Source organism: Myripristis murdjan, chromosome 14, assembly GCF_902150065.1.
Source record: "Myripristis murdjan chromosome 14, fMyrMur1.1, whole genome shotgun sequence".
Lineage (NCBI taxonomy): Eukaryota > Metazoa > Chordata > Actinopteri > Holocentriformes > Holocentridae > Myripristis > Myripristis murdjan.
Genome location: NC_043993.1, coordinates 26840718 through 26861141, shown reverse-complemented (window position 1 = coordinate 26861141; position 20424 = coordinate 26840718). Strand labels below are relative to the sequence as shown.

Sequence of the window (20424 nt, the reverse complement as noted above, 5' to 3'; positions counted from 1 at the left end):
TGTCTCTCTCCCCTCCCTCACTCACTGGCTGTGACAAACATATTTTATGAGTCACGGCTGGAGCCGTCTGCCAGCTCTCTCTATACAGACCCTTGCCTTTTAACATCAAGATATATCCAACACCAACTCTGGCTTCCAGGAAAACTCTCTCTCCTCATCTGCTACGACATCCCCCTTCCCCTTCCCTCTCTTCCCCTCCCTCTTTTTTTATTTCCCCTTCCCCTTCCCCAGCCTCCCATCTCTCTCTCCCCATCCCTCTCCTCCTCTACTGCGGGTGTCTGGGAGGCTGTTTTTCCTCTGTCTCTCGCTCATGAAGGGCCGCACTAAGCTCCCTTCTCTCTGCCCGTGTGTGGTAGGTAAATTCACCTCTCTGTTTATGTCGTTCTTCTCCTTCCATCTCTCTCTGTCGTTGTCTCTGTTTTGCATGTTAGCTTGAAGTCCGGCAGTCGGTCAGGGAGGCTTGGATGAAGTCTGAGTCTACATCTGTGCATATTGCATTGAACATGCTTTGCAATCTGTTACATTGCCACGGATTTACCAGGTATATGTTTGTGAGGTTTTGCTAGATAGCCTCCTATGTGAGCATTTGCTGTGTTTATTCAAGCACTTAGGTCTGTATTATGAACGAATGTGGCCCTGGCACATGTGGGCGTGTATGTTTCAGTATGCATGTTTTGATGTGCAAGAGGAGTAAAACTCTGCTAGACTTGTTGATTAAAGGATTATAGAATCACGGATGCTAAGTTGTTTTCTCTCTGTGGTTGTGCAGTACAAGATCTCTGTCTGTACAGTATATACATTTGTCTTGTGTGCACCTCTATCCTTGTGAGGACACTAGGACACAAGACACATTTAGTACACAAGACTAATGTCCTCCTGCGGTGAAGAAAACCCTACTAATGACAAAAAATAGAATCTTCAAATGGGTCAGTCTCGGGGTTAGGATTAGAGGTAGAATTAATAACAGGGTTATGGGTGATGCAGTTTAGCCTTCACAATCACAGAGTGGTACAAGTGCCAGTGTGTGTGCATGCATTTGTTTGCATGTGTGTGTATCTGCGTTTTTGCAAATATGAAAACACTGATCAGACTCATGAAGGCCTGAGCTCCTCCAGCCTTAATTAGCTGAGTGGACATGAGCATGTACCAGGCGGCCTGAGCATTATAGCACCAAGAAATTAATTAATGCAGCTCCACAGCCAGAAACAACACTGTGTGTGTCATTCTGTCTCTGTGTGTGTGTGTGTGTGTGTGTGTGTGTGTGTGTGTGTGTGTGTCCTTGTTGCATTTCATGTGATGGAAGGTCGAATCATAGTTCACTGTGATGCAGACAAGTGGCACAGATGAAGGAGCATCCTTAAGGGGGATCATAAAATTTTTATTGAATTCATGATTGAACGTTTCATTTCAGTGGCACATTATGGTGCGCATGCCTCTGTAGCAGATGTATAGTCAGGTAATATCATTATATATCATAACTTTTGGAGGGGTAATTTTACCAATTTGAAGAGCCTGGGAAGATCTCTGAATACTGGTAGCAACAGTGCATCTGTGAGGCTGCTGATTGCTTGTGTATGTGTGAGGGGAAAACACTCTGATGATGTGAGATATTGCCTTAAGAGGATGATGTGACAATAATCTCTTACTACCTGTGCAGACAGAGGAGAGAGAGTGTGTGCGTATCGCTCTCTGAGAGTGTGTCCCTTCCCGGTTTCAAACTCATGAGCTGGTCATGCTACATGTCAACAAGCACTCTTGAATTACATAAATAATTTCGACCAAAAGAGTGACTAACATCTTGGTAGCACTTCACGGGAACATCAGTAAACCATTCATAAGAAATGAGCACGAGCTTCCTAACATCCGCACAGTGGCACATGATTCGTCAATGCTGATCTGATCAATAGTGGTCAATATTGAAGATGTGCAGTAAAGTATAGATATGTAAAAACATGTTTCTCACCTTGCATTTCGACATCACACTTCTTTTGATAATTGCAGTTTATAAGAAGGAATTTTGCTATTTCCATTGTATTTCGTCCATTAGTCTTATCATATCATATCATGTCATGTCATATTATATCATCTCCTTTGTACCCACCTGTCACACCTCACCTCCTTCCAGCACTTGGTGGGGATTCAACAGAAACATGCGCTGACTGTGCTGTGGTGTAAGTCCCTCCAGAAAACAGTTGGAAGGCATACAAAAACATCAAGTTTCGCTAATAAATATACCTTAACCGAAGACCTTGCACCCCGTTTGAACGGAACATAAACTGGAAAGTTGCAGCAAAAAAGTTGGTTGAAAATGTCAGCTCTGAGCTCCATGTTTACCTTCATAATCCTGTATGCCAGCCAGAGGGGAGGGGAAAGGGGGGGTTGGGTGTCTTCTGCTCGGTAACCTCTGAAGCAAAAATGTGTACCTATCTAGCTGAGAGATTTGCCAGGTTGAGGGGGCTGCTCTTCAAGCAAGATTGACCAAAAAGCTGTTGTTTATTAGTTCACTGGGTACTTATGCTGAGCTCTATACACTGAGTCATGGGCCAGCATTACAGCTCACTGTTGCTGCAAAGAAATTTGGATAGCACTGGGTTTCTAGCTCATGCAAAAGGAAGCATCACTGTCGGGGTCCATCTGATGTTCCAAGGGCCCGATATTTCCTCTGTGTCTCTTTCAAACTGAAAACAGCCCATGCTCCATCAACACTGTGTTCCCTCACCTTAAAAATAACAATCATGTCCACACTTGTGGTATGATGACAAAAAGGTGTCATATCTGATCGCATGTTTTCATCCGAAATGGTACTTCATGCGCAAGAAGCACACCTTCAACAAGAGGCATGTAAATGATTTATTGATGAGGTTATGATGACTGTACTTGCCTGCAGTTTTTCTGGATTGACTGCATGTGGGGAAGCTTAGGTAGGGAATACTCTGTAGCACCCCGTGCAAGCCAGGGACCCCACTTAGGACCCTACATAGGAAGGACTGAAGGAGAGAGGAACAAGGGGAAAAGAGAGACACCACAGGAGGGAGGGCTGCAGAATATGGGAGCGAAAGAGTAGGAGAGGGTTAGGTGGGTGTTTAGGGATGCTGGAAGAGGTGGGGTTGAGGTGTGGCCCTGCTCCTGGAACTCTGCTAGAAAGCTTCAATTATCAAAAATATACGTTTTCGAATAAGAGTATCTTTGGAAGCAACTTGTCCACAAACACCATTTCAAATATTTTTTGAAATGGTGGAGTTTTGGATATTCTTCATTTAGAGATACAGGACCGAGGGAGGTAGAATACAGTAGATACGCAGTCAACTGCATGTCATCTCTCTTTCTCTCTTTCTCTCTCTCTCTCTCTCTCTCTCTCTCTCTCTCTCTCAGTTTTTCCTGTCTCTCTTTATTTTGACGTAACTAATGAAGGCAACATGTTCACGTTAGCTACCACATACAGTTTATGTCAAAACTAAAAAAAACAGAACAACTGAAACCGAAGTATAGCTTGTTATCTGAAAGCGTATACACTGCCTATCTTTTCAGAGTAGCGAACACACCGGATATGCCTTTTGCATTTGCGTACAAGCCAGTGCTCTGACTGTGCCAGGGTCAAGTTCCATTATTTGTATAGCCTTTCACCTCAAGCACGTCCCACTGGACTTTACAAGGGACAGGCCTGCCTAGATCTCACTAGGCAACAGTCAGTTACAGGGCAAACTGGTGCAAACATGGGGAAACAAAACGAGGCACAGGACACACCGATAGCACGCAGCTGCTGTTCATCAGGCATTATGAGTCCCACAAACCGGATCTCAATAAGAGATTCTCACATATTCCCTGTTACATTCATTGAGTTGCCAACATCAAACCATCCAACTTAAAGCTACCGCCAGTAAAATATCACACTCTTGCAATCTCTTGAATCCCTTGGTGGTAGTATTTTACAACAACAGCTGCTGCAAAAACATCTACTCTCGCTCCTCCAAGATTGAGCCAGCAAAGTTTTTTTTAGTTTTTATCTTTCAGATGTAGAAGTAACAAATCATTTTTGCTAACACACTCCTATAATATAGAAAGACAACAGCCTACCAGAATGTACCTGCACAGTGGATCTGTTCCCCTTGATGATACATTGGGCTGATGTGGTTAACCCGATTATTCCAGGACTGTAATAACTTTAACTGCAGCAACAGCTGATGCTGCGCACCTAGCTCGGCTCTGTGGGACCGGACAGCATCTGTACAAATCTGTGTGTTGGTTCACCCATAATACAATGCCCTCATGCTACAAGCAAGTACAACGAGGCTGTCCTCTTTCTGCTTTGACTGTGGTTCCTCCATGTTGCTTTAAGTCGTGCACATTTCACACCAAATCATGCTTAGGGACACACACAGTGGAGAGCAACATATAGAATAAACCAGTTGTCACAGAAATAGTCTCATTTTTATTCTATATTATCACAATTAATTTGAGAATAATAATGTCCTCTTTTTGCTCCAGCCCCAAACATTTTCTCAAAAGCCCCGGATCTTTTAGGTTTAGTCAAATGACCCAACCAACATACTGTGTTTCAGAGTCCTGCTAAAAGTCCTGCTAGGATTTCGGCAAGGTGGTTAATTATTGCTCCAAAGTTATGCTAAAGTTTGGCAAGGGACAAACAGGCACGGTCATTTTCAGAGGACAGTTGGAGAACAATTAGATACAAAAAAGGATGCAGGTCTTACAGGATGATTTTTTCCCCAAATGATGTACAAAAAGTTGTGCATATAGCTGCTGTAAATCAGAAAAAAATCTCTCCTGAGGAGCAGGCCCCTGGATCTCGGAAGGTTTGGGCTGGGAATGTTTACACCGCCTGGCTCTGCCCCTGGTTTGCAGTAAGTTGCACACATGAGGGAAATGAAAGACTTAACGTGTCGTGATGTCGAGGCAGTGGCATAATAGTTAGACAAGTGATAGACTTCCTACATATTTTGGGACTTGCAGAAGAGCCAGCTCTTGCGGTGGCCTCTTCGGTAGAGGTGAAAAATTAGGTAAGGAGGAAAGGAAGGGCTTAGAGACTGTTTTAACAAGTCGGCAAGCTTTGAGGAGAAAAGCTGGCGGTGCTGATTTTCAGTCAGGTGGCACCATTTTCCTGAGGACAGATTTGCAAATAAGTTGGAGTCTGAGTCGGCAGTGATCTTTCCTCCACATTGACTCATATCATTAAGTTTCAGATGGAGGACAACTGGCAGACAGACAATAACCCTCTCAGTATTGTGGACAGCATACTGCTTTTTTGCTTAGTGTGGGAGGAGGTACAGCAGAAAGGGACAGTGACAGAGGACGTGAGGTGGCTGTACAGAGCTAGACCAGGAGCGGCTGTGAGACACTGAGCTTCTTTGGTTGCCACAGGAAGAAAAACAACCACTAAGATATTGTGATGACGGTGCAACTGTTGCCATCCCGTTTGCGAATTGCAGATAATGATCTCCAGGAATGCAGTTTAACTGTTCAGTATCAGTCCCCGAGCACTTCTACCCGTCTGCAAGGGGAAATATACTTGCATTCCTGAGCAAATCGGCTGTTTTGACTGTGCTAATCTCCAGGAAGTTGTTCGCACACTGTTACTCCATGCACATGATATTGCTCCAACATGGCATCGGCATGGCTGGTGATGAGGCCTCCTAAGGTAGCGGCATGTGCAATTTAAGCAGCAGGATGGTTTGTGGAAGAGATCAAGCTAAGGACTAGAGGAAATTAGAGAGTATGGAGATCTTTGGTTTGCCTAAGATTGCAGATAGAAGGGACAATGTTTGGCTGCACCAGATTTCTTAACAAGCAGGCAAACAGTGATCTTGCATCTGGAGCGGAGGTGCACAACCAAGGCTCTAACACAGCATCAAGATGTTTCAGAATGTATTGTTTTGTGTGTCAAAGTGGCACAAGAGACAATTTTACTTTTTTAGTTGTTTTGAGAACTGTTTTCTCTGGTTACTCGTGGCTGACCAGAAAGGGCCTCACTGCAATTTCTCAAGTTTATCCTTCACTGATTCCTTTGTAAGGAAGGTTGATATGTTGAGCTGTGCTTTGGTTAACTGACATTGCTCTCTCCTCTGTTTCCTGTAAGCGTGTTTGATGTTCCTTGGGGTTTCTGAAATTGTTCTTTATGAACCTCATAGTAGTTTTCCTGGAGAGGGCAGGTAAAATCAGAGGGAAAAGAACCAAAAAAATCAGATACAGGAGCGTCTGCGTAGGTGTCAGTAGTATTGTTCTCACCTCTAATGGCTTCCCAGTCAGTAGAGCTGAGGCAGACTCTGAACGTCTCCACAGCTCCAGGCGATGCCCAGTTTTTGTTTGCACGTTACCATTTCACCGTCAGAGCCGCTGAGCTCTATAGATTGTGGGAGTGGATGCTACTTTAATTGTTTTCTTTAAAGTGGTCCAGAATCTTTTCTTCCCGTTTGGGCGGCCGACCAAATGTTCACATTCGAGCGATAGCCCCATATTTTGTGGTTAAAGTAGCTATAATTGCCAAAAAATATAATCACTGTTGAGTTGTTTAATTTCATTCTCTGTAGGTTTTCCTGCCAATGGTATATGGGCTTCAGCTACTTTTGCTTGAGGGCAGAGATACACGCCAGCTTCAAAGAAGGATGGAAAATCTCAGGGAGAGTGAAAGGGGCCCTACAGTCAAGACACAAAATATTCCAGGATGGGAGTGCATCTTTTATATATCAGTGTCATATTGTAGTATAAGTTAGAGAGAAGAATTGCCCCGACAGAGCAATAAAACATTGTGTCATCTACTGATGCGGCTCACCTCTAGAACTGGACATTCATGTTCTTGTTCTTCTCCCTTTTTTTTTTTCTTTTTAAACAATTTTTGTTCTCTTAATGTCATTGTCAGAGTTAAGATTCTTACAAGACACTGGAGGATGTGGAAACATGGAAATGGGCTTTCTAGTCAAGGCAAACATTAAAAGACTTCTTAGCTCGGCTCAACCCAAAAAAGTAAAAAATTAATCACCCATAGGACGTGATGTAACTATTCAATTAGACAGAGGGGCGGCTGATTCTGCATATTGGTAAAGAATAGATAGATAGATAGATAGATAGATAGATAGATAGATAGATAGATAGATGGCAATCCCTTATTGATGCACTTTTGGCATTTCAGCACATTGTATATGAAAATTTCCAGTACATTCATTAAGATGCATTTGTTAGTTTAGGACTTTTGATCTTTTGTTTTTTTTTTTTCTTTATCTTTTCTGACATTAAAATGCACTGTTTCACCTCTGGTTTGTGCAGTTCTTAGTCCCTGATAACAACATGACTTGTATCTGCTTGTCAGGACCTTGGCTCTGCCCATATAGTGCATTAAACTTGAAGCACAATTATTGCTGAACATATTTAGGACATACCCTCCTCGCCTATCGTCTTGGAACTGCGAGGCTCAGTAACAACCAGTGGAGGATTTTGCTCAGCAGCCTATAGTCACAATGCTTCTCCTTTCCAGACTCGGTGTGTGTGAGAAATGCCGGCATGTGTGTCATTACCATTATACATCATTACATGTAGTTGCAGTGAAGCACCGAGTCTGTGCACACTCATCCCCATGACGTGAACAGTCGTCTTATAAACACAGTGACCAGAATGCTGTTTGCAAGTGGACTATTTGTTAGGGAACCGCCACCCCCTGCAGATGTTGTCATGGAAACACTCTGGTTCTTTGGGGGTTTTCTCTCGCTCTCCCTCTCTTCCTCTCTCCCTCTCTATGCTTGTTCACACAATGCAGTATTAGGATGTTAATGCCATACTCAGTATTGGAATACACCGTTCAGGTCCCCATATGAATCCCACGCTTACTGTGTTGCGCTACATCATCACAGGCGGTATTATCGTGTCATATCCAGCATGATGTAATGCTTGGATAAGGACATCGCCATCTCCGAAGATGCTGCTTGAATCATAGGAAATTTTCCCCTCAGCCACTTCATGATGAAAACGTCCACTTAAATATATAAAGAGGTAGATGTAGCCAGGCAAACATCCCTGCTTATACATTTTTTTCTTGCACTGAGGGCTATAACAAGCTGCTGCTGTCGCTTTACTTGGCAGAGTTTGGTTGGCTTAGATATGTGGAAGGTATGTGCATAATCTATTGTTTGTTTTCTAAAATACTATACTTACCATCCTACAATTTGCTCTAGACATTTTAAGCAGTGGTATAAATGTTTGGCTGAATGCATGAATCAGGCTGATGTTGTTACCCTGTGGAGAGTAGGCCTATCACCCCACCATTACCACACTTTGAGCCGATAGCAGTCAGTTCTTCCGTGTTAATTTGCTATGCTAATTTTGGCATTTACACTGTATTTTACAGTTCAAAATGTGAGGCAGCGCAGCACAACATTGCCACAGCTTTAGTCACTTGGCTTGCTAACGTTATGGACTGAGCCAGCTATTAGGTCAACAGTATATTCAGTGCTCCACCATTGCACTGTGAGGCCAACATCAAGCCAAAATTAAACGCTAATTTAGATGCATTGTTAAGGTTCGATTTCAGCCACACACACTTTGAAGACAAAACTGAATCATGCTTAATCCCTGAAGAAACCATTTTAATGGAATTACATCTGTTGCATGATGTTTAATTATATTTGTAGCATTAAAAAATTAAAAAGCAAATTTTTATTAATTGTCACATAGTTGTTTATGTACATTCAAACTTATACGGTGATTAAATATCAGTCTTCTTGAAAATAAGACAAGCACTACAAACACTGTGGTGCAGCTACACTTTGTTACATTTGGATTATGGCTGCAGCTGTTTAAATAGATCAGTTATTGGTATTGACAAATGCAGATAGAAATGAGCTTTTGTAGTTTTTTGTCTGCCATCCTCAAAGTGTGTGCTCTGTTCTGTTTCTCCTACTGTTTGGCTGCTTTTTTGTTTTTTAAAGTGCTGTCAGACGGGGCTTCAAAGTTTTTTGTTCCAGACTCAAGAGCTCCTAAAGAACCGGCATCAAGAGCTCAGTCAGTCACTTTCAGAGTGGAATTTGTTTTGAGTGGAAACACACAGAGAGAGAAACGGCGTGTGCATAATTTAAGGACGAAGAAAAAGTATACAGCTATCTTGTTGTTAATGGGAAGAAATGGGCTGCTGCAGGTCTGTTACTCATCACTGCAATCTTTTTTTTCCCTTGTATAAATCGACATCAGAGTCCCTCATCAAAATATTGTGTCTACAACCTTCACTGCTGCAATCAAGGCCAGAGTTCTATTTTAAAACGCAATATCCATGGAAACCATGTTGTGGGTTTGAAAAGAACAGTGATCAGAGACACGAGTCAAAGGTATAAAGTTAGTCCGACTGTCAGGCAGTGTAACATCATACATTTAGCACACTAAGTGAATGACAGACAAGACTATACACACACAAATGCACACACACACGTACACTACAATATTTAACATCTTGCTATATTTGCTTATGACTGACAGCTCTCCAAACTCCGCCATATTTCTGTTCTGCAAAGCACATCATAGAGTCTCTGTCTCTATAATACGTATTGATTTGTTAGTTTATGAACCTCTTTTGCTTCACTTGTTTCCAAGAGAGAGAGAGAGATCACTGTGAACATGACCTTATTTCAGGGAGAGAAACCCTAACCTACTTCACATTGTGTTGAAATCACCTTATATCGTTGCTCTTTAGCTCTGCTCTAAACCTGTTGATGTCTTCGGCACATTGCACATTTCCCAGGGTGTCCCCCGCTTCCTGAGTGACTGATAAGGTTTAAAAAGTGTCAGCACACCGGTGTGAGGAGCAGTGACTCTGTTCGATTTAACGCTGACGTCACCCGAGAGCGTTCAGCCCTGCACCGCAGTCAGTCCTGAGATGAATGCACAATATTTAAATCTGGCCTACCTGGGTCTCTCACTCCACCATGTGGCCTCACCAAGTCAGCACATTCCTGCACAGTGCTGGAGAGTAACTGATTACAAATGAAGACTGTCCCTCCAAAATGGGATGTTCATTCATTCATGTGAAAGATGTGATTCTGATTTTGACAAAATGATGACTGGCCTAAGAGTCTGAAAGTAAATCTGTATATTGCTGATATAATTAGCCATCATGAGTTTATATCATGTATTTTCAGCATCAGTTTATATCATAGAGGATGTAGCCTAACCACTTTAGAATGCTTTTTTGTTTTAATACACAAAACATTTTGGAATGAAGTGTTCAAACGACTTCATGTAATCTATGACTTAATATTTGAATTCATACAAGAGGCCACACCACAGAGCTCCTTTCAGATTCTTGGTCCTCACCCATCAAAGTTAACAATTTTGAGCTTGAACTCTCCAAAAAACACTCCTCATCTCCAAACCATTGTCACTGAAAAATCAGCACTTAATACTTAGAAATGTAGCAATAAAATTTATTTTCATTAACTGTTATTATTACAGATTGAGTCCTGCTTTGAGCTCTTTCAACGGCCCTTATGTGAAGGCTGGTCTCTCTTTTACCTGAATAGGACAGTTATCTGGATTATGTTGAGATAATTATTTGCAAACGCAAATACAGTTTACCTGGGTAGACTGTGTTTTGTGGTGAGCGACTGTTTTACGTAAGGGATTTTCTATTTCAGATACCTCTTGGTAAAATTTGACTAGAGCTACAGGCAGAGACATCTACTTGAATACAACATTTCAGCACTCTTCCCACCTCTGCATAAAATGTTCCCAGCTCTGAAATTCTGTGACACTCTATTTATTTACAGGTTATTGTCTTACAGCCTCTAGTTCAGCACCAGTCATGTGTGTGGTGTGTATGTGGGTTAGACAGAGACAGTGATAAAGGGAAGTGTGTGTGAGCGCATACATCATGCGCATCACACAGCGGCGGGCCTATTTGTTGTTGTGGATGAGTTTTTGTGTTTATGAGAATTGGGGGCAAAGGTTGTCTCGTGTGTTTTGGGGCTCATTTACAAAAATGCTGCAAGAGGATGACAGCAAATGTTGGGAATGAGCTCGAGTGGGTGTTTTTGATCAGTGATATTTCAGTTTTAATCAAAATGCAGACATGCTCCAAGCCTTGCCTCTACTGACTTGAAACATTTCAGCACCTTGGACAGCTCCTGCATTTCTCCACTGGTGCGAGAGGGGGGCGCTACAATCACACTGTTAGGCGCTGAGATGACCCAAGCTACAAGATATGGAGGGACAATAATGACCAAGACTGCTTTAAACTGAATGTTGGGTTTGATTCTGTGACACTAAAAACCAACATGAATTGCTTATTGCTTTTATAGAATTACTGATGTGACCCTTTCTCATCTGGTTGCCTGATCCCAGCTGCGCATGGAGTACAAACTTTACGGTCAAACAATGGAGAGAGGGAGAGAGAGAGAGAGAGAGAGAGAGAGAGAGAGAGAGAGAGAGAGAGAGAGAGAGAGGGTAGATCATGAATGATGATGTTGTCAGAGTAAAACCTCCATCTGTGGAGCAGCATGACCACGTATAGCGACAGACCAGCATGCGTCCCCAAACCTCTTTAAATTAGATAGAAAAGAAGCGAGGAGGTTTTGGGGGGGGATTCATGATCTCAAGTTGCATCCCAACACATTTGCAGCTGAGTAGGTACCACCACATTGTAGCCGGGCAGCCCGCCTGAACCCCGGCATCACCTTTCCTCTCAGCCTCCTCGTCGCTGTTCTAGTTGCATCGTGGCTCTGGCGGAAGGACCGGCGAGCTCTGCTCTGCTCTGAGGCTTTGGACTGATGTCTCTGCCTGTTAGGAATTTAAAGTGCCTCTCGCCCGTCATGTGTCAGTGTAAGGTCATCTGCAGCAACCGGACCCTCTCCCTCATGTTCGGGTGCAAGGTAAGCCCGATGGTTGCACCAGCGACCGCTCCAGCATCTGGGACTTTGCAAAACACATTTGTAAAAATGTGCATGAATCGGATGTGAACGAAGGCCTTTTTTTTTTTGCAAGAAAATCGCGCGTTAACGCCACTTACAGTACGCTCTTATTGCCTTCATTTGGTGTGATATGGTGTGGTGTGTAGTAATAGGCTACCACAGCTAGTTCCTCTACAATCATGCTTTTCTAATTGCACGGATAGCCCTCAATTAGTACAGTGGTCACATTATCTACAGGCTCCCACTGTTGTACATATGCCTTCAGGTGCCAGCTTATTCACACCACATTATGTTCATATCACCGATTTGCATATATGGCCTATTTCCATTTACACAGAGTCCAAGGCTACACCAAGCATCCAATGGCAGCCATGGAATTATGCTAAATGTATCTTTTATTTAGATGCATCATGAAAGCCTACTTATATAACACTAAATGACTGAAGCATCACACTATCATATTCCCCTCACTTTATCTGATATAGTGGACCAGCTGAAGCCTATTATGACACTGATTTGAGTCATTCACTTTTTGCTTTGCATCAAAGCAAAGCAAAGTGCATAGTGGGCTGCAATTGTGACCTTGAGAAATGCACTTTATTGCTCAGGGCCACTTAAATATTATTTATTTTCAGAGAGTACTGCAAAAAGGCTTTATGCCAGCTTTAGGTCAGGTAATATTTACAGTGCCACTACATGAGAAAAGAGCCTGCTATTTTGTTTACACAAGGTTTGTCAATCCAAATAATCAGATGGTTGCCTTTTGAAACTGTAAAATATTGTAATTTTTTCTCCAGTGAGAACCAAACTCTCTCTGTGGTTTTGGACTGTGTTTTATTGTATTCAAGCGATTGCATATATAATATGATTTCCATATCCATTTTCATGTCTGCATTATATATGTAATAGATGATGATGAGAATATGTGATCCAGTCGTACAGAGCAGGGTCATTAATTGTCGGATTGCCCGTCACCTCCCAAAATCCCCTCCCTTCAGCCTCAGGTGTTTCCGGTAGTGCAGTCTGCTCAGAGTTTCCCTCCACATGGCACTCAGTTGTACGCTCTTCTCCACAGAGTCTGTTAGCTGCATGTAGCCAAGCTCGGCTTCACTGGCCCGCTCTGCCAAGCAGGCTGCCCAGGAATTCTCCATATCCCTGCCAGAGTGATGTGTATATGTGAACAGTGTTCCCCCTAGATCTCTGGTTATTTTTTTAGTATTGTGTGGGATAGTTTTGACCTGGTTTGTGTGTCTTGCTCTGAATATCAAGTCTGGTCCCTTAGAATCGTTCCTATACTGACTAGCTGGAATCTTTCAGTTATATTTTATTGTGTTGTGTAAAATGAATCCTGATTGTTCTTTATATTTTTCTTGTCATGGGCTTTTTTTAAATTGCCGGAGGAGGTGGATGCTAAATTAATTTAAGTGTATATTCCCCGAGTTTCTGAAAAGACTGTCTGCTGGTGTCAATTGTGGAGTTCTACTAGTGTGTCCCCACGCATCACACCCTCCTGCCTCATATCTTCCTCCGCATCTCCATCTGGGACACCACGCCTTCCTCATGGAAAAGACATTAAAAATATCCTCCCACAGACGCAAGTTGCCTCTGTATTCATCATGACTAGACAGTGAGATGTAACTATGTGGCAAAAAAAACAAAAAAAAAAAACAAAAAAGGAAAGCAAGAGCAGATTTGAAAACGGAATTAACGTCTCAGTTAAACTGGATGAATCCTGCTCGGTTTGCAGGACATGATTCTATCTATTATAGATTTGACTCATAATAATGAAGTTCAGCTCATCATCTGCAAGAGTCATGGTTATGCCTCAGATAAAATTTCATGAGCGTCAAACTTTGATCTTCAACTTACCATTAGCTTCCATTCATCATGCCACAATGAGCTCTGCCAAGTATCTCTTGCCCTTTACAGCATGCTAAGCGTCTCTCACTATGTTCCTTCACTGGCAAATTTACACACAGTCACACACATTGGAGCTGTGGAAAAAAAAAAAAAATCACTACCGTACCGTGAGTACTGTAATGTTATTTTTTGCAATATTCTATCAATTCTCTAGTCCCTCGTCTTGATCTATATCATTTATGCACTTCATTTATATATCTTACATGTGCATCCCTTGTTTTTTCTTGTCTGTAGCGTCACTCTTTCTGTCTTTTCTCCACTTTCTCCTGGACTGCAGTTGCCTGCTGACATCCTATCTTACAATGACACTCCATTATTAGTCTTTTCCCAAGGTGATCTTCCAAGGTTATTTGTTCCCATAACCTTTGCTCTTAATCAAAGGCCAGCATAAGTGGCTCTCATTAAGTCAGGATCTTAGTTTGAATGTGTTTATAGGGCAAGAGCTGCTTGTTGTAATGTGCTGTGTTATATGTAATCCATAAATGAACTATAAAGACAAACTGGATCATAGTAGCTCCTTCTGTTTGAAGATACAGTTTAATGCAGTATTTATGTTGAAGAGAATAGAGAATAAACCGTACACTACACAGGGTGCAGGTGAAATTGAAACCAAGTATCACTATAATTAATGATTTAAGACTCAGGGATCAATATGCCTTCAACACAATATTGAGATCAATAATCAGCTCCCCCAGAGATTTATTCCCGCCACCTTTACCGGAAGATGGGCAGGTCTCTGTGTTATTCATAGGAATAACAAGACCTGCTGTCACTCATCAGCCAACCAATCAAACAATTAAGAATATTTAGAAAATGTAAGGTCAGAGCAGCGGCAGCGTTTTGCTGTACTGCACAGTGTACATACACTGTATTCTTCTGTGTGAGGCATTGGTTTTGCATTTCACATTAGGTTTAACTGGCTGTTTAGCTTTGCAAAATCATGTTTCCTATATGGATTTGGATTGTTTTATCCTGATGTTTGCACTGTTTTCATTTGCAAAGAGAAGTGAGCCTCCATGGTAAGCTTGGACAAAGGCAACAACAACAATGTGTGGTGACAATTATTTGCTGATGCTTTTGTTCTAGTATCAAATGTAACCATTTTGCTTTGCCTCCAACTTACTACCTCACTCTTACAAGCTTATCTGCCATAATGTACTGCTAGTGGCATTATTTTAGCAATGGACGTTCAGCTTGTAGGTGCAAGTAGTGAGCAAAGTGTAAAGAACAGTGCTGCACATCTATCTATAAAAGCCATGCCATAAAGCTAAGAACATCATATAACCAATGGGTTTTTATTTTGCAATGCTGCAGCTATTGCTGAGTACCATGTGTCAGCGCTTATGAAGAGAAACTGCCACATAACAACGACCTATGAAAAGTAACAGTGGCTCTTAAGAGTAAACCATTGCTTCGTGATGGGCGGACAGCACAGAACCTGCGGGCTTGCTGGAGGGCACTTAATGGCTTATTTGAGGGAACTCACATGTGCAAATTTGTGTACAACATGCACGATTCCTTGCAAATGTCATTAATAGAAATGAGTCCACATATTATTAACATTATTATTATATGTGACACGCGCTGCCTGGTTACATGGGTTGCCGCTAAGAGCTTTGAGGAGAACAAATAAAAACTAGAAATGGTGGTGGATTATTGAAAGAACCACTAAAAGTCTATTTTATAGCCCATGTCCATATTTGGAGAGACAGCTAGAACCACAAATATTTTATTATTATCATACACTAAAGAAACAAGAACTTGTATTGAAATAAATAAGCACACTTGAGCTTTCTGTGTCACCTCCTCTCCCAGTGAAATGATGCAGTTATCAAGAGCAGTCATATGTCCTCAGTAATATAAAAAACTGATAAGGCTGGGCATTCTGATACGATTTTATGCCATACTGTATTGATTCTCTTGCACTGCTAAGGATCATTTATGTGCTTCATTTTCATAAGATATGGCATTTAATTTTGGTGAACTTTGCTAATTCTGTTTTAGTAATCTGATTTTGAATTTATTTGTTTTAATAATTTTGTCGCCTGGTTTATTGCATAATAGGTTGTATATTTTATTATCAGGTGTTATGTAGTAGGTTGTTTTTTTTTTGTATGTAGCTCTATTTTTACATTGAGTACTGCCACGCATCAGGATACAAATCGGATTGTGACCTATGTATTATGATTACGCATGGTATTGTGAGGTTCTTGCCAGCATCCAGCCCTATTCAGTGAGCATCTGAGAAGTGAGAAGTTCAAAATCAACCTTTAAAATCAAATTTAGCGTCCAGAAATATTGCCAAATCAATTCTAAGACCACATCACTTTTGAAAAACAGTTAGAAACACAAGCTATTCAGACTTACCAACCAATCCATCGGGAAAATGTGCCTTTTCTATCGTATTAGCCGTGGCTGTCTGCATCTCTATATTTCTGCTAAATTCTGATTCAAGTCACAGAATATTTCATGCACATTTTTTAATGAAAAAAGCCTAAACAAATTCCTCACTAATGTTTGGGGGGAAACCATATTGATAAATCAAAATTATGCCCATGAGTAAGCACAGCAACAAAAAAGATGTACAGCGCTTTGGATAATACAGCTGTTTCAGTGAAAATGAGAAAACTATGGACTGATATAAGTATTGCAAACTGATCCACCTATCATGATGAGTTATCATTTGGAGAGAGGGTAACTGTGACATTACATTGCAAATTGCTGTTCTCTGCTTTGCAGGGTGCTCTCATGACCATGAGGATATCAGTTCATTCTCCCAAGTAATGCTGATGCTTGTAGGATAAAAGAAAATACATAATCTTTGCCTCAAACCCACCATTACTATATCCTCATTGTGTTCCTGCACATCCCATTATTCTGACAGGATTGTGTTAAAATGCTCTGCACCTGTGTTTGTGTGTGTGGGCAGTGGAGTGCTTGTATGTAGCGCTGCAATCCCGCTACACAAGTGCTATGTACAGAAAATTGTACATTCTAAGCATAAATTGTGTGTACATGTGTGTGTGTGTGTGTGTGTGTGTGTGTGGCCAGAGGGGGAGGGGATGCATGCATGATCAACACTTCAGCTTTCTTTCTGCATGTGTGAGAGAGAGAGAGAGACCTGTGAAGCCAGCGGGGGATGGGGCAGAGTTTGCAGACCTCACCTGTGTTTATGTGTGTGTGTGTGTGTGTGTGTGTGTGTGTGTGTGTGTGTGTGTGTGTGCTGAAAATTGCTGGCTGTTAAACAAGCTTTTTTTTTTTTTTTTTTTTTGTCTAGCAGGTGTAACTGTAGTTGGATTCAAGGATCGCCATATTTTCAGTTTGTTAATGTTTCTCTTTCTCAACTATAGCGCCGCTGCTGTAAGGAGTTGGGCAGCTCACAGAAAGAATAGAGGAGGGGGTCTGTGAAGACTCTCAGCCATGCAGGTCATGATTATCCAAGGAGAGTTGAATTGAGGGCAACTGGACTTGTTTGTAGATTCTTCAGGGCGTTTCGCCTCTGGAAGCCTCTTGGAGGAGAAGCGAAACGTCTTCAAGAATCGAAAAACAAATCCAGTTGCCCTCGATTCAACTCTCCTTGCAAGAGGGGTAGAGGAAAACCTACAACGCCATCAACCTCAGCAACAGCAACATAGCCAGACACGTATTATGACACCATTTAGTGTATGTATGGCTGTAATCAGATTATAAATTTGAGGATAATACATGTGTGGGTCTTATCAGTGCCATTAATGTATCATCTTACAGAACAGAAAATGCAGAATCCTGTTCATTTGTGCCAGATGAACACAAATGAACAGCTTTAGGATTGAATGTAGAAGCTACTAAAGTAACACTGAGTCTCAAGACTGTATCTGAGAAACTGAGACAGATAAAAAGTGGATTTTTTTTTTTTACTTTTTGGCCTCAGGTGACTTCCTGCTTCACTAATACAGGCCTTCTCCTGAAGAGAGTCCAACAACACATTAGAATTTATTTATTTTTTCCCCTACGAGCTGTTGGTCTCTGCGTTAAGGGAGACAGTCCAGATTCATCAGGGCACCCACTTGCCACCCACGCTCTTGCAGCTGTTGTATTCCTTTTTGCGCAAGTGGGGTTATTCCTACGCTGCTGTTTGTGAGCTCGATTAGCTCATCATTACCATGCGCGCCTCGCTCCCCTCTGCTCCTGCTCTCTCTTAATCTCTTTGGGAAGCATCTACTTTTAGAGAAAAGGCTCTTTGAGAAAAGCTTTACATCTCAAAGCTATGCAACTTCACATGATGGCAGCGCCGCATGGCATTTTGAGGACTTAAACATCCAGAAATCATATAAAGTGACATCAGAAAACTACACTCATTGGACGTTGAACTTTCCTGCTCTCAGTAGCTGATTGAGGTGGAGCTGGTGAATAACTTGACCGTCACTGGTGAGTTCAGCTTACTTTGGACAGAGCACTGTTTTGGAGACTTATTACTATTTTGAGGTGACAATGAAGGCATTTTGAGAGCCTCCTGCTTTCTTAATTTTATATTCTTTAAGCTGAAACACATTGTTAGGCAACCCAGTTGCCAGAATACATTGCAATGTCAATGTTTCTGAACCAAAAAAACATTTAGACTTATAGCCGATGTGGTGGAGCCTGTGTCAACATCATGTGACTGTTAAAGTTAAGGCATGTGCTAATGCTGGCTGAGGTTAGCTGTTGAGCTGTTTAAACCACTTTTGTTTGGCTCTTTAACTTCATTAGGCAACAAAACTAATTGGTTATGGTTAGGAAAAGGTTTGTCATCATGGTTAAGGTTAGTAAACATTAGGAAAGGTTTGTCATCACGGTTAAGGTTAGGTTGCAGAAACATAAATTGATTTTTTCCTGGTGACTGGGCTGTGTTGGGATGGGACATGAAAGAGAAGGACATCTTTCAAAAGTATAAGACAAAATCAGAGAAGTTAGGAAGAAAAGGCAATTTTTGTTTGATAGGAGGAGCATGATTATTCAAAAATGTGATGTTTTAATTGGTCTCGCTCACACACAGTATTTCAGGAAAAGTAATACGATTTTCATATTTTGATACACATTGAACACTTCTGGTAAAAGAAAATTGACCAGAGGTACGCAGAAGAAGGCAAATTGGTGCTACTGGACAAAAAAACAAAAACAAACCAAAAAAAAGGACAATTCATGTCCATAGACACGAATCTGTTAATTAAATTTTGTGACTATTGCACCATCTCTGAGACAGGTTTGGTAATATGGGACCTAAAAATCCTGCCTGATGCAGCTTTAAGCACTCTGCCCAGTGGTGAGCGTACAGTTTGTTGTTGTTGTTGTTGTTGTTGCTGCAGCATATAGCTACAGGATACTAACACTTGTCAAAGCGTTGTGCTGAAACACCTTGGAGAGCAGTCTGAAGATAGCACTGGCACAAGATAAGTGAATTTCCTGTTGTTTGAGGATAGCATATGAATGAAAAAAGTTTTATTGGTGGTGGGCGTTGGCTGGCAACAGTCACTGTGGAGATGCAAATTAGATGAAAGCTGGGTTGTGGTGTGGAAGGCTCTGGAGTGTGAAAATTGGCTGAGACGGCAACAACAGCGGTGTTTTTAATGAAATGTATTGACAGGTGACCGTCAGGGAGAAATGCTGTTCTTGTCATGGCTGGAAATGATTGATTAGGCCTGTATTCTGTAACTAACATGTCGCTCTGTTTCACCTAAGTGATTCTGGAGGTAGTTCAAGCAGAGAGTGTGTTGGTATGCAGGATTAGGGGGGGCGAGGGAATGGGGTTTTACTCCACTGAGAACCAGCAGATATAGTGCAATAACCACCACTGTGATGAGGGATGTAAATAAATGTCTGCAGTTGTACTGGTGGGTGCACTGATGCACAGGCACTTGCCAAATACCTCCCCAAGTTACTAATAAAAAATGGATGAAGCAGCGTCTAAGACACAGGAGGGAGAGTTAAAAATAAGTCAAAAATAATTCATTCTAAAAATATTAATCATTTAGACTTTTTATTTATTTATTTATTTTTAATTTTTGTAATATACTAATGACTGTACCGCTGTGCTTGTTAAGTGATATATATGAAGTAGAAATTGCATCAGATAGAAGTGGTTATAAGTTTGTTCCTGAGTTGTACAGGGAGTGTTGCGAGGCTCAGATTAAAATCTAAGCAGGGAATCCATTTACCAAATGAAACTGGAGAGAAGAGAAAAGTTTGACAGGAGCCAGCTCGACTATTTTAAAGTTTCATGAGGGTGAAATATGAGTTTGAATATAACTGTAATGATGTATTGACCTTTTTTTCTTCTTCTTTGTGTCTTCTAATTGCCTGGAAGAAGATGTGGCTTTTTATTTGCTGTATGTTGGCATTCAACTTAGCACAGTATCAATTTGGTTTCTTTATAAGGAAGATATTTTTGAATGAATGCAAATATGCATAGAGTAAAATATAGTGTATACACAGAAAAATGGATTTGTCTCTATCAAAGAAGGTCCTTAACACCTGAGGACCTTCTCAAGCTTTCTGTGACACTCAAGGCAGATGCATTTGCAGTGGAAGCTTCTTGTAAATTATAAGTCTGAGAGGTCAGGTTGGCTTTCATTTGTTTTCCTAATGCACA

General features: G+C 41.4%; 1 protein-coding gene across 1 annotated transcript in view; it reads left to right on the top strand.

The window, feature by feature from the left end:
• Positions 1-282: 282 nt before the first annotated feature.
• dlg4a (discs, large homolog 4a (Drosophila)) overlaps positions 283-20424 on the top strand; it is a 57822-nt gene continuing 37680 nt past the window's right edge. The window contains exon 1 of the mRNA XM_030068975.1: positions 283-352. Coding sequence (XP_029924835.1) covers positions 311-352 — 42 coding nt within the window. The 5' untranslated portion in view covers positions 283-310. The remainder of the gene's footprint in view (positions 353-20424) is intronic.